This window comes from Diabrotica undecimpunctata, chromosome 4, assembly GCF_040954645.1.
Source record: "Diabrotica undecimpunctata isolate CICGRU chromosome 4, icDiaUnde3, whole genome shotgun sequence".
Classification (NCBI taxonomy): Eukaryota; Metazoa; Arthropoda; class Insecta; order Coleoptera; family Chrysomelidae; genus Diabrotica; species Diabrotica undecimpunctata.
The window spans coordinates 104555482-104570545 of NC_092806.1; the positions used below are offsets into that span (position 1 = coordinate 104555482).

At 32.6% G+C, this 15064-nt stretch overlaps 1 protein-coding gene across 1 annotated transcript; it reads right to left on the bottom strand.

Moving 5' to 3' along the window:
- Positions 1-12658: 12658 nt before the first annotated feature.
- Positions 12659-14149, bottom strand: LOC140438869 (uncharacterized). The gene is made up of 2 exons (XM_072528508.1): positions 14080-14149; positions 12659-13779 (listed from the first exon to the last, which is right to left on the bottom strand). Exons 1-2 carry the CDS (start codon positions 14147-14149, stop codon positions 12659-12661), a joined length of 1191 nt encoding a protein of 396 aa, XP_072384609.1.
- Positions 14150-15064: the final 915 nt, after the last annotated feature.

Consider the following 15064-nt stretch of genomic DNA (forward strand, 5'->3'; position numbering starts at 1 on the left):
TATTTCGGCTCAACTCCGCTCTAGGTGGTTGGCCAACAAAAGGTTGTCAAATAATTATATTATAAAAATCCAATACTTCAGCGGGCTGCTGGATTTGGAACTCATTCAAGAACAAGTCAAAACTCCACCCAAATAGGTTGCCTAGAATCACTGAAAAAACTAGACTAAACAAGCAGTTATTATGCTGTCAAACCACTTATCGCTTCCTTATAGTCCAAGAGATAGAGCCGAAATGTTGAACTGATCAGTAATATGACATTTCTCTATTGTAATATATTCATTGTAACTGGGTTAAGACTTTGCCTTACAGGCGGACGCCCCTCGTGGTACAGGGGGTGGCTATACAGGGATGAAGTTGTCATTTTTTTCGGAAAAATTAACGATCAATAATATGGCTGAAAATTTGCCCAGAGTAAGATCTTGGTATAACTAGACGAAATCCCAAAGGGCGGACGCGAAAGTGGATACATAAGGTGTGGCGGACAGGGGTGAAATTGCAATTTTTTGGGGAAAAATTAACGATAAGTAATATGTCCGCCATTTTCATGGCTCATTATTTAGCCCCTAAAAACTTTTAATCCAAAAGGGCGGATAGCTGGATTGGTACAGAGAGCCACAAAACGGGGTCAAATGTACCACTTGCCTGCGCATTTTAGGTCTCGGTAACAATTTTCAAACTGATTTTATTATGATATTTTTATACCGATTGATTTGAAAATTTGTATGCTCACTTCTGTTACTATTCTGAGAAGCGTCAAGTGGAGTTTTCCTCAAAATTTTCCAAAAAAATTTCCGTAAATGAAAATTTTCGTAATTTTTTGAGGTAAAATCTAATTTGTAGAATCCTTTCAATTTTCTGTAAGTTATACCATGATTTGTTTTCCAAAAATATTCAAACGATTTTTCCGATAAGAAAAAAAAATTTAGAAAAACTTTTCTAAAACATTTGATAAAACTCTACGTCATCGTCTGAATCTTTTATAGAATATTTTGAAGTTTTAAAATGATATTATGATAATGTTTTTTTTTTTTCCAACTAAAGTCATATTTACTTTACAAATCACATTTTTTTCTTAAATATAAATATTTTACGAATTAATTTTTAATTGAATAAATGTTTGATATTTTATTAAATTAAAGTAATTTTATAATGTTAACTATTAAATATTTTTGGTATAACAAATAGTAATTTTACTTATTTTTTATTACAATAAAAAGGTTTTTAAATTTATATTGCATAAATAATGATTGTTCAGATATAAGAAAAATTTGATTTATTATTACATTAATAATCAATTACAAAATATATTATTTCTATTTATCAATAGGTAAAATTCAATTTGTAGAATTCCTTTAACATTTTACAAATAATTATTAATAAAAATCAATTTAATAGTGGAATTATCAATTTTTTAAGTTTTGAAATTTACTTTGTAGATATTTTCAATATTTTTTTTAACTTTCAAATTGATTGAATTTTTTTTCATTAGTTAATTATAATTTTACAAATTCTGTTTGGACATTAATTTTGCATCATTATTATTTTAAAATATTAAAATAATAATGATGCGCGTTCATTTAGATCAGTAATTCTAGACGCATGCGCTAAATGTAATAAGTATCAAGATGCTTTTATTCAACTTGGTGAAACTGACTTCGATTGTAATGAAGTTTTTGAAACCTTAGAAACTTTCATATGTCACTTATATGGAACAGGACTGACGAGAACAATTCCAAAAAGAAAAGTAAACGATGTCAGAGTTTCACTATTTAACCGGCAGTATAAGTTGCATGATGTGAACGAGCCTTAAAAAAAAACTAAAAAATTTCGATGCTTCAAGCTTACCACCCTGTCAAGATGAATTACACCAACATCTACTGCGAGCTCATTATATTTCAAATATTTGGACAAATGCTCATAAAAAGTACCAACAGAATTGATTGTTGAAGAACATGGTTGGGAGTTTGAAGATGAAACATATAAATTCAAATGATTTAGTGGACCTCAGATGCCAGAATCAGTTCGAGAAGTAGTGATTGAAAATGAAGCAGATAATGAATGTGATATTATTGAAAGTGAAAGTGACGAAGATGATGAATGTGATGACATCAATGAGAGTGAGAAAAATGACGAAATTTTTAAAGTTTTTCTAAATTTTTTTTTCTTATCGGAAAAATCGTTTGAAAATTTTTGGAAAAAAATCATGGTATAACTGACAGAAAATCGTAAGGATTCTACAAATTAAATTTTACCTCAAAAAATTACGAAAATTTTCATTTACGGAAATTTTTTTGGAAAATTTTGAGGAAAACTCTACTTGACGCTTTTCAGAATAGGAACAGAAGTGAGCATACAAATTTTAAAATCAATCGGTATGAAAATATCATAATAAAATCAGTTTGAAAATTGTTAAAGAGACCTAAAATGCGCAGGCAAGTGGTACATTTGACCCCGTTTTATGGCTCTCTGTACCAACCCAGCTGTCCGCCCTTTTATATTTAGAGTTTTTAGGGGCTAAATAATGTGCCATGAAAATGGCGGACATATTACTTATCGTTAATTTTTCCCCAAAAAATTGCAACCTCACCCCTGTCCGCCACCCCTTATGTATCCACTCTCGCGTCCGCCCTTTGGGATTTCGTCTAGTTATACCAAGATCTTACTCTGGGCAAATGTTCAGCCATATTATCGATCGTTAATTTTTCCGAAAAAAATGACAACTTTATCCCTGTATAGCCACCCCCTGTACCACGAGGGGCGTCCGCCTGTAAGGCAAAGTCTTAACCCAGTTACAATGAATATATTCCAATAGAGAAATGTCATATTACTGATCAGTTCAAAATTTCGGCTCTATCTCTCCGACTATTAGGCAAGCTCCTCTTTCCTTTAAAGGAGACAGATAGTTGAACGATATTTTATACAATGTCTATCACCGGGTATGGATTTATTTTTGTCCAAGTTTTATATTGGTCCACTATTTCAAATGCAGTTCAAACAGACATATATTAAATTTTATGTTCCGTTTTAAATTGGTTCAATCTGTAGATGTTAGTTAGGTAACTTTCTACAATAGACTGCGCTCAGATCCCCAATTTATAATTTCACAAATAATATATAATAAATAATATATACCTCAGCACAGAGGTTAATGCTTCATCATACTAACAAACTTTGAACTATGAACTTACAATACAATTTAATTTAGGCCGTTATTGCAACACTTAGGAAGTTCAATTAGAAAATATATTATTCGACAAGTTATTAAGTGCAGGTTTGCATGTTAATGGACTCTAATTATTAAAATATTACACGATATGTTTCACAATGTTTCAATTATACACGGTGAAACTATAAAAGGTTAAAAAGTTAAGAATAATGTTAGATTACAAATTAAGGGATTAATTTGTGATTGAATACATAAACAAATATTATTACACTGTCTGATGGAAAGCTTTGGCCTCACTATTAAACCTATTGGTATTATGTTTCACAAAGAGAATCTGATAATATGATGTCGTCTTTTTGCGAAAAATAAGGCGTATAAAAGGCTTAAAAAACCACGAAAAACGCTCTCTTGATAGCTTGTTTTGAAAAAGACAAGGTAAAGTATAATAAACCACTAATAGGGTTAAAATAAAATAACTGGTGCCGTAGAACGAAACTCAGCCACAGAGTCTGGGAAAACAGTAAGTAGAGCCCCTAGAGCGCTATGCTCTAGGGGAGTCCGAGAAGGACTGACCTGGCTGTCCTGAAAATCACCGATATTTATAAGTATTTTACTATTTATATGGTATTTTCAGATTAGCCAGTCAATAAGAAAATTCGAGGCGAGGCGATCCGCATCGGAGTGCGTATTAGTTCTCAGACTATGGCACTCGATGATAATGAGGGTTAAAACTACTATAACACGACAAATTAAAAGTATATTAATGTTTTCACTAAACTGAAAATTTCCTAAATGGGATAGACTAATTTTATTCTGAATCTTTCACCAAATTGGTTGCTGTATTAGGTATTGTGCTAGTAAGCACAATATATAACAATCAAACCATTAATTATAAGAAAATATTATTAATAAATACGTTATTAATATTAGTTATATATTACTTATTATATTAGTAAATATTTATGAGTCGCTTGCTCAAAACTAAATAACAATAAAGTTTGTGGCTAACTTTTAATAATGGCTTAAAATGGGACAGTTCCCAGTGGTAGGGTGTATACCATAGTTAAAAAACTTTTACAGTAAAATAAAAACTTCTAATGTAAATATGTATATTCCTATAAGATTTAAAAAAAACTAATTGGAAATGATTTTATTTTCAAATTAAAGATAACACGAAAGCAAAATGTAAACCTGTACATATTTTTCAAAAGTTACTAAAGTTGTTCTATTAGACCAGGAAAATAAGCAAAAAAAGTACCCTGCCTGTGACACTAAATCGGAGAGGAAAACGACAGTTGATTTGAGTAATATGGACCTCTGTGACAAGAATCCATATATTTCCTGTAGTCAATTTTTTTTTTATTTAAATTAACGTGCATGTGACATCTATGGCCATTAGCACGAGTTAAGATTTACATGGTAATATATAAATTACAAAATAATGTAGGTAGGTAATATTTATATAAGAGAATAGTAAGAGAATAATAATAGAAACTTGTAACGTAACATTTATATTTTATTGAGCAGTTGACTTTTCTCGAGGAATTTGATAACCTTGTTGATTTAGTCTGTACTGTTTAGGACCTCTTTGAAGTTAGTACTGATATCGAGCTGTTGGCATATTTTGGAATAAAAAGGGCATTCGATAAGTATATTCCTGATTCGGAGAGTCGTATTGCAGTGCTGACATTTTCGTTGTTGGTTGTGAAGATGATGTCATCAAGTAGCCATGAGTTAGACGGGTATGGACTATACGCAATCTCCGTATGATTGCTTTATTTTTTTGAGATAAACTGGGATAGGTAAAAAGGTTCACTGAGGGTTTAATTTCATGCAGCGCTGAAGTAACATTATTCCAGTGAATCTGCCAGGTGGATAGATTAAACTTCTTTAGTCTAGCTTCACTAGCTAGAAAGTGAATCAGAGCATATGGCTATGTGTGTATTTAGATATTGTTGGGCATATTTGAAAGCATGTGAGATAGCTAGTAGTTCACCAGTGTGGATACTACACCAAGGAAAACTTTTAGAGAGTTCGATAGGCTGTTGTACAGTGGTTACAGAATATCCAACACCACTTTAAGTCTTTGACGCGTCAGTGTAAAGAGCTATGTTATATGTATTTTTGTTTATAAATTCTAGAAAGAGTATTCTTAATGTACTAATACTGGTATCTTCCTTGTTACATTTGGTGAGGGAAATATCATGATGTGGGAGTATGTTGGTCCAATAGCGATTATTGGAGAATGGCAGAGTTCTGGTTTCAGCCAAATTTATATCTTTAAGTAACGATTGTAGAAGACTGGGAATAGGATGTATAATTAAGTTACATGGGTTATTATGGGGTTGGTGTGATGATGTAATTTAATGATATACTGGATTGGACGGATTCGAAGAAATTGCAGTAGCATAGGAAAGAAGAAGGTTTTCTCGCCTAAGCCATAGAGAAGGTTCATTAGCTTTACAGACTTTCTGACGGACTAAAACGGAATGCTCCAAGACATAGAGAGATATCCGTGCTGTGTACTATATTTAGTGAATTTAAGATTGATTTAGTTCCAGACATATAGACGTAGCATCCATAGTTGAGCTTGAAGCGGATTAGTGATCCGTAAACTTTTAGTAACGTAGTTTCTTCCCCGCCCCAATGATAATGTGAGTGTTTTGATTATACTTAACCCTTTTAGGCAAACTCCTTTAAGTTCCTGTATGTGCTGTTTCCAGGTTAATCGTGAATCAAATATCAGTCCTAATATTTTGCAATTATCAACAACCGGTAATTTGAAGTTGTTAATAGTGATTTCAGGATTAAAAGATATTTTTCTGCTAAATTTAATAACTTTGGATTTAGAGTGTAAGAGGGTAAGTCCTAGAGAAGCTACTTTGTTTTTTAGGTCATTTACTCTTAATTGTAGAATTTTACTAGTAGTTGCGTTGGATTTACCATGACAGTACATTATTAGGTCATCGGCATATAATGCTCATTTGATTGAGGGAGCTATATTTTCACTTAACTTCCTAATCAAAAGAATGAATAAGGATGTGCTTAAAATTGAACCTTGAGGAACTCCATAATATTGGATGTGTGGAGAAGAAAGGAAGTTATTAACAGAAACCCTGAACGATCTAGATATTAGGAAGTTCTTGATAAATGCGTATATGTTGTAAGTAAGGTTACATTCAAATAGTTTGTCAAGGATTGCATTTCTAGAGGTGGTATTAAATGCGCCTTCTATATCAAAGATAGTTGCTATCAAATCTTGCCTGCAATTTATTGCGTTGGGAGATATGGGTTTGGAGTAGTACCAGATTATCTCTTGCGGAGCGCTGTTTTTGGTATCTAGATTGTTTCTTTGGAATAATCGTGTGCTTTTCAAATACCATAAAAGACGTTTTTTGATCATTTTTCCATTTGCTTACACATAGTGCATGTGAGAGAGATGGGCCTGTAAGATTGTGGAAAGATAGTTGGCTGATTTGGCTTGAGTATTGGTATAATAATGGATTTGCTAGACTGAGATGAAAATTTATGGGAACTCCTGATTATATTGTATAAATTAAGGAGTTAATTAAGACCACTATTAGACAAATGCTTTAGGAATGCATAAGGAATATCATCAGGCCCAGCTGCAGTGTTTTTACTATTAGCTTTGGCATATATAAGCTCATGGATAGTAAAAGAAGAATTAAGGAATCTACTATATTTAGATGATATCAGATGATTTCTGTGTGAATATAAGTCATGATGAGATAAATTAATATTAATAGTTTTATACCTGAACTTCTCTTCGAAATGTTTGACAAAAGCGTTAGGAATAAGTTCATTTAAATACATATACCATTTAAAATTAAACCAGTAATTTTATTATTAGTTTTGTGACCTTGAATTTGTCGTATTTTTTCCAAAGTTGACTAGGATTGGAGTTTTCGTTGATAGATGATACGTAATCTTGCCAAGATGATTTTTTACTTTTTTTAACTACGTGTTTGGCTTTGGCTTTAAATTTTTTGGGATTTTTTAGATTTTCAAGGCTTCTATTTTTTTGGTACTTATTTAAAGCTTTTCTGAATAGGCAAATAGCCTCTCCACAAGAAGAGTTCCAGCAAGGAACTGCTTTATGATTTAGAGAGAATGATGTTTTGCCAATATGAGTCTTAGCAGCTGAAAGAATAGTGTCTGTTATTGACGTTAAGAAATAGTCTACATCATTGATTATTAGATGATCATGAGCAAGCTTTTGAATACTCTTCAGTTAGCTTTATTTAGGCGCATTAGCTTTTGACAGAGGCAGTCCTACTACAATTGTTGGAAATTATTATAGCATAATGATTGCTATCAAAGAGGTCGTCAGCTATTTGCCAGGTTAAAAAAGGTGCATATTTAGGATCACTAATACTAAGTGATATATTTTCAACCACTTTTCAACCGTCCAAATGTTGATTGAGAACCCCACATACTGTTATATGCATTGAAGTCTCCTGTAAGTATAAACGGCTGTGGAAGTTGGAATATAAGGTCTAGGAGCTCTTTTTCTTTTAGATAATGATTTGGGGGAATATATATGAAGCAGATGGTAAGTTTATAAGGGCAATATGTAGTTATGGTAATTGCCTCAAGATCGTTATTAATGGTAGCATTGTTGAGAATATTTCGCTGGACACAAATGTTGATGCACCTCCACTAGCTAATGAAGTGGTATCCTTTAAAGGATTTAGGATGAGGAATATTATTTGTATTTAAATTAGTCTCTTGGAGAAAAAGAAAATCTGGATGGTAAATTGATATAAGATATTGAATGAATTCAAGGTGCGGATAGTATCCGTCGCAGTTCCATTGTAAAAAAAAAATTTAAAAACTTATTTAGTTAGTAGAAAGAATATACCTTGTACTAATTACGTAATTTTTAGAAAAGATCAAGATCATTGTAGTTAGAGTCACATGAATTATTGGACGTAAGGCTGGTAAGTTCTTCAGCGTCTATAGAATTTAATGTGCGTTTTAGTTTTTTCGTTATTCTTGTAATGTGATTTTTAAGTGATCTATCGGGTACATTTTGGTATATTTGTTTAAGATCTTCGAGGAGAGAATGAATGTTCGTGGTGAAATTATGAGCTTCTTTGAGAGGATCACTACTCTCAAAGGAATTTTCTAGGAAGGCAATTATTTGTAATGCTGATAACGAAAATTTTTCTGGATTGGCACAAATTAATTTTTCAGTACTTGAATGGGCAGATGGATTAATTTTACCATTTTCTTTGTCATCAGTTTTTGTTTTCTTTTAAGGAGCTAATTTAAGAGTTGCGAAGGTTGTTGTATTTGGTGTGTTATTAGAGTTTAAGTTTAGGGGGCTAGCGGTAACCAGTAAAGAAGGTGATTTAAGACTTGTGTCAAGACAAGTTGTACTTGGAGAGGGATTACTAGATATTTCTTGTGGGTTAAGACAGGACTTTGCAGTGTGTCCAGATTGCTTACATAAAAAGTATTCATGTTTATCCTAAGTATTAATAAAGATCCTATAATTTGTATTTTCGTATGAGATTACAATTGAAGTATTTAAGTCAAAGTACGATAAAAAATGGCCCAATTAACTGAGTACCTGCTATACCTGACCATACATTTGTGATCTTTGAGTATGGTTTTCACGCATCACGCATCACGCACACCAATGGACTTACGTCACTCCAATACCTTAAATTGTGTCGATTTACACTTCCACACTGCTTCATCGAAAAAACATATTCTGTTAGTATCTGAAATTTTCTTATAATAATTTATCTTGCAGAACTTTTCAAAACACAACTACTGTCAGTTTTAGTTAATAATGTAAATGGTGATCAAATGTCAAAATCATAGTATTCTACATTTAAATATTAAAATTTATTAAAATCTACATATCTTGCACTGTTTTATGTATTTAAGACCTTCCAGACTACATAAAATCATGAGTGTTACATATGGTTGAACTCGTATTGAATGGGAGATTTCAATAATAACTGAATATGCAGGGTGATGAATTCGAAAAACCAAAGTTACTAATAATATAAGAGAAACGGCAAATCTGGCAACATTGCAAATATCAAATATCCAATCTCAGTATTCCAAAATAGGTGTACCTCAAATTTTGTACAATTATGACGAGCAGTTTACGAGATAATTGGCCGTTCCAGACTTTTGGGCCACTCTGTATATTTGGAATATTTTCATGTTCTTCATTTCTTTAAACTATAACACTATTTTTCCATTTTTGATAAAATTTATGGTATAATCAGGTACCAATTTATCTGAGGAAAAGAGAAAAGCTGTAATATTTAGCGGCAATGGAATCTCATTATGAATTAGTTCTTGATACACCATAGAAGAAATATATGATTGATATCACCAACGGATACGCTGTCACAAATACAGACAGGAGAGTTAGGTATTCCAGTTTTATATAAGTGGGGTGTAAAACCCCCACGGCCTAGTTTTAATTGAGTCAATAATGACATTTTTGCTTTATTATAATTGTAGGGCAAATATGGAATGTTTTTTAAAAGTGTAGGGATAATGCTAAAATACCGATTTGTAGATTTCTTTGCAATTTTTTTTAATCAGCTTCCCATTTCCAACTAATATTAGGTTCGAGAGCAATATTCAAATATTTTAAATTAAATGCTCTATCAATATGATTGCAACTGTGAGTACTTTTTGCGCTAATATTCCAATGTTCATTACCTTTCCTTTATCCAAATAACCGAAACAGTTACATTATTTTGCTATTCATTTGAATTTGAATTTGAAAATTAATGCAGTTCGGAATTGATGACCGCTGATAGATTTTAATGTTGACTTTAAATCTGATATTATTGCTACATTCGTGCATGCTAAAGTTTCACACCATTTTAATGTCTTTTCAATGGTAAAAGACTCAGCGATACAAGTGGAATAATATTTTGAGATTCTGTACTTTTCAATATGATACACTAGAAACAAAAAATTACAAACGTGTATTTTCCTTTGTTTTTGACCTAAGTATCAGTATATATTTTAGTTAAGTTCGACCCAAGGCCATTTAACATGGATTTTATCCTCGCTTTGTTTAAGATATAACAATCTAAATACTGAATGGTACGGTAATTTGGTTGTTAGTTGTCAATTATCAAATTAAAAATCTGTGCATAAAATGGTATTTTATTAGGTTGAACGATATCCTTTTTTTATGAGGGTAGAAATGTTCTAAACACCATACCATGGCTCGATGTGTGTTACATTCAGGGCAGAGGAAAACATCCGAGCCCATTTTCTCCTGTGTAGTGGAGATCCTGCAAACAGATGTCTTCCTGTTGCCCTGCCTACCAACTAAAACCACCCATTCTTCGTCAAGACACCTCGTACGAGTTCAGTTAGTAAACGAAACTAAGGGGTGCCTTGCGCTACAAAAATTGATACTAAAGATTTGTTGCCTGTTCTTAGCTAGGAGCACTAAGGAACCAGAAAAAATGTATGTGAAACAGAGACGTGGCCTTGCCGATAGTATTACCTAATAGCGGTAAGGAACCAGGGGGAAAGTATATGGAATGTATAGGTACACTACGTAACAATAAGTAAGTATAGTAAACAAGTACATACATATATACGTACATACACACATAAACACCTACATACAAAAACAAATACATATATACATACATATACACATATCTATATATTCATACCTAATATATAATAATAACTAATTTTGAATGAAGGCGGATTGCCCCAGATCACTCTTATTCTGTCTCAGTATATTTCTTTATCATGGACTTTCTCTTGATAATTTTTGTTACTTGGTCTATAAGAAATTCAAAATTCTCTCTGATTTTTATAGCGACACGTATCAAGTTGTCAGAGGATAACTCTCATAGCTTTGTTTGCATTATATGTTGATCCGACGCAAATACTTTGCACTTAAAGATACAATGCTTCGCATCGTCTTCTACGTTACATGTGACACAATTATCATCGCTGGTTTTCCTTATACGATACGTGTAAGACCTAAAAGATCCATGTCCGGTGAGGAACTGCATAAAATAAAAATTTACTCTCTTGAACTTACATTTGTACCACTCTATCACATTGGGTATTAATTTTTTGGTCCATTGTGTCTTGTCTATCTGTGCCTCCCATTCTGCTTGCCATTTAGTAATGCTTAGTTGCATGTAATAGCTTGTTAGTAATTGTTCTCTAATGGCGGCTCTGACTTGAAGTAGGCGATCGTCTCGAGAGTTATAGAGCGTCTGCCGTTCTTTCGCTAGCAGGTGAGTAGGCGGGTACGCTCGCTATCGCTTTCGCTGAGCTCTGGTTATCATGTATCTGTACTTTTTGTAATTTAATACATCTGCCCAAATGGGAGTTTAATATAGGAGGGTCGACTAAACCACCTACAGGTAAAGTACTTACGATGTCAGTTGGACAAGTATAAAAACAAAATTCGACACTCAAGTGTCGGCGCCTTTTGTAAAACATAGGCGGCGCAATAGAAATTAAATAATAAACTTTTATTTTTAAATTAAGGTCTAATATTTTGTTAAACAGTAATAATATTGTTAATTATTCACATTTCTTTATGAACTTGACACCAAAGATGATTAAAAGTTAATACACATAGTCCATTCACCAACGGTAAAATATTGTAAAAACCTCTAAATTTTAAAGAACCACTGGGATTGACATGAAATTTGGCATACACATATAGCTAACGTATCAAAGAAAAAAAGTGATATTGTGCCGATGTGTATTTTTGCCCTGGGGGTGGGTACCGCCCCTTCTCGGTGGTGAAAAGATATACATCCAAAATAATTCCGGAAGTGGATAAACTGACTAATTCTAGGCAACTTTTGTTCTATAGAGGTCTTTACTAAATCAATACTTTGCGAGTTATTTGCGAGTGAATATATTCATTTTTCAACAAAAACACCACGTTTTTGGACGGTTTCTCGCAAATAACTCAAAAGGTAAGTATTTTATGGAAAAAATGTTGTTAGCAAAAATACAGTTTATAAAAAAGTGAAAACAATATTATATGTATGAAGTCTGTATACCCAGCAGAAGCGGAGTTATAGCTAATGAAAAATAGATTCTTACCTATTCGTCAAATTCCATATCGAATAATTCAACGTGAAATAATCAAAAAAATGTTTTTTTACTTTTTTTTTAAATTGTTTAAAGGAATCTTTATTTTTGATTTTTAAAAAGTTTCTAGCATCAAATGTAAGCAAGTTACGCTTAAAACAAAGTTGATCCCTTTTTTTGGTAAAAAATAATCACGAATATGATCTGTAAGTTTCGTCGGTTTAAAGAGCTTATTTTTGAAAGATACATGAAATCATCATGATACATCATGAAATCGGCCAATTCGTCTTCCAGTCGAATTTTCTCTTAGGTTATAGATTAATGGAGAGATCACATTTACTACGGTACACAGAACATATTTTTGACAAGTTGTGGAAGTCTTTGTGGAAATATTCACACAATTAAACACTATCACTATCCGTGTGTCCAGAACTTGAGTCGTCGTTTGTGTTTATAACTACCGGTTCAATTGGTGGTAAAGTAGGATATTCTTTTTCTTTTACTTGAACATGAACTACACAATTTTTCCAAATGTCAGTTTTGTTAAGTTCTTCGATCACTGTTCTTATATTTTGGACAACAACGTCACTTAATTGGGGAGATTGATTCATTTTCCGCAATTCCTTTTTTACTTCGGCCCATATCATTTCAATTGGGCTGAAAACACAGTGATATGGAGGGAGCCGTAAAACCGTATGCCCGTGGCGTTCAAAGAGTTTATCTATTACATATTCTTTTTGAAAATTTTGTTGCTTAATTAATTGCAACAATTCCTTTTTGGTACATTTACTAGGTGTTGCTATGCCTTTGTTCTCCATAAATTCTATGATATCTCCCTTCTTGGAGCTAGTATTTGGAATTTTGGTGTAGAGTCTAGAATGGTATGACGCATTGTCCATTACTATCACGGAATTTGTCTTAATATTCGGTAAAAGTTGTTCCGTTGCCCATTTTTCGAAAAGTTCAGCCGTCATATCCTCATGATAATCAGCTGATGACTGTTTAATGTTTTTGGCCGATAATAACAAGGCATTAGGTACAAATCCGCTCTTAGTTCCAGCATGTAGAATTATAATTCTTTTTTCTCTCGAACAAGGAGTACTCAAGCAGCACTTTTTGCTATCATCCATCCAGCCATATTGAACTACATCATGGGTGTCAAACCACGTTTCATAAAGATACACAATGTCTCTGTTGTCATCTCGATATTCCTTTATTTTACGTAAATAATGTTGCCTCTGTATTACAATCCTTGTAGATTCCATAATTACCATTCTCTTATCTAATTTTTTATAACTAAATCCGCATTCTATTAAAACACGCCTCAATGTATCAAGGGATTTATATGCATAATCGGGATATATTTTCAACTTGTCCTGAAGCATTTCCAACGTTGGAACTTTGTTGTCCTGATAAAATTCGTAGACATAGCGACAAATAACGTCTTTAGTGGCCTTATCAATCTTTTTAAGGTTTTGTCCAACTCTTTGACGTTTAACAGAATGATCACTTACCTCCCCAGCTGCAATAACACGTAAAACTGTCGTACGCGCAAGTTTGGTAAGTTCACATATCCTTAACACAATATTATTTTCCGAAAGTGTATTATTTTCGCCTCTTAAACAGGAATATATATTTAGAATAATCCTTTGCGCTTGAATATGTAAGTCCTTATTTACAAATTCTCAATTTATTGGTGTTGGATCTAAAAGAAATATTTTTACTTTTAATTGTTAAAAAAAATAGATTAAGGGTGAATATTATGACCGAGCATCCCTATACAACTAATTATTAAACTTGTTTTAAATAAGAATTTACATACCTAAATCGTCCGTTGGATTGTCGCTAGTATTCTCGTTGGTATCACATTCAAATGGTCGCCAAAAAGCCATCTTTAATGTATTTACAACTTATTTCTACTGTCTTAACTCAAACTTAACTAAAACACAACACTACTGTTTGCACAAAAATATTAAAAATATACGTGAACTTGCTATCGTACACGACGATATATCGACGACTGAATATATCGTTTAGTATGAGAAACCTGACAAGGCATTTTTGACCAGATAACGATAAAGTTTGAGCGTAATAACTTCCGAAGAATTTGACTAATTACACTTCAGTAGTGCCCGATAAGATACGTAGAAAATAATAAGCCACAGCTGCAATGTGGACAATACCGTTAGTGATCAATTACAAATAATGTTTATATTTCTGAATTATTCGGGACTGGACCCGAAAAATTCCTTAACTTTTATTGGAATTTCAAATTGATGATTAAACGTAATACATACATAATGCAAATGAAATGTAATGTGCTTATTAATTTTATTATAAAAATAAAATAATTATAAGTTTATCACGACGACACTGTTATTGTGTTTATTATATGCTTGCCGCCTTTGAAACATGAGAAGCAATTTTTGCCAGATAACGGCAAAGCCAGATTTGGTTTCAGTGTATGCACTTCCGAAAAATTTGACCAATTACATTTCAGTATTACCTAATAAGATACGTTAAAAAGTAATAAGCCACGCCAATATCCATGTGGACTAATACCAGGAGTAATCAATAATTACAGAATTACAAAGGTTTATCTTTATTTCTATGTTCGCCGTAGAATTACTGACCGAACCCCAAAAATTGTTCTTTCCCAATTCATATCGTTTCTACTATACACTCTTTGCTTTGGCTACTTGGGCTTACTATATTTGGCATGATCCTTTATAGGGCTGCCGTTCTTTCTTTCGCCCTCTGTACTACATTTGTCGGGTGTTTAGTGAAGCTTAGACCTGTTTTAATGT

Excerpts from the sequence above, each read along its gene's own strand:
- LOC140438869 (XM_072528508.1), bottom strand. The coding sequence starts at position 14,149 with ATGGCTTTTTGGCGACCATTTGAATGTGATACCAACGAGAATACTAGC. Across the intron at positions 13,780-14,079 it reads CAATCCAACGGACGATTTAG|CTGGGGAGGTAAGTGATCAT; the intron begins GTATGTAAATTC and ends GTGTTATTGCAG.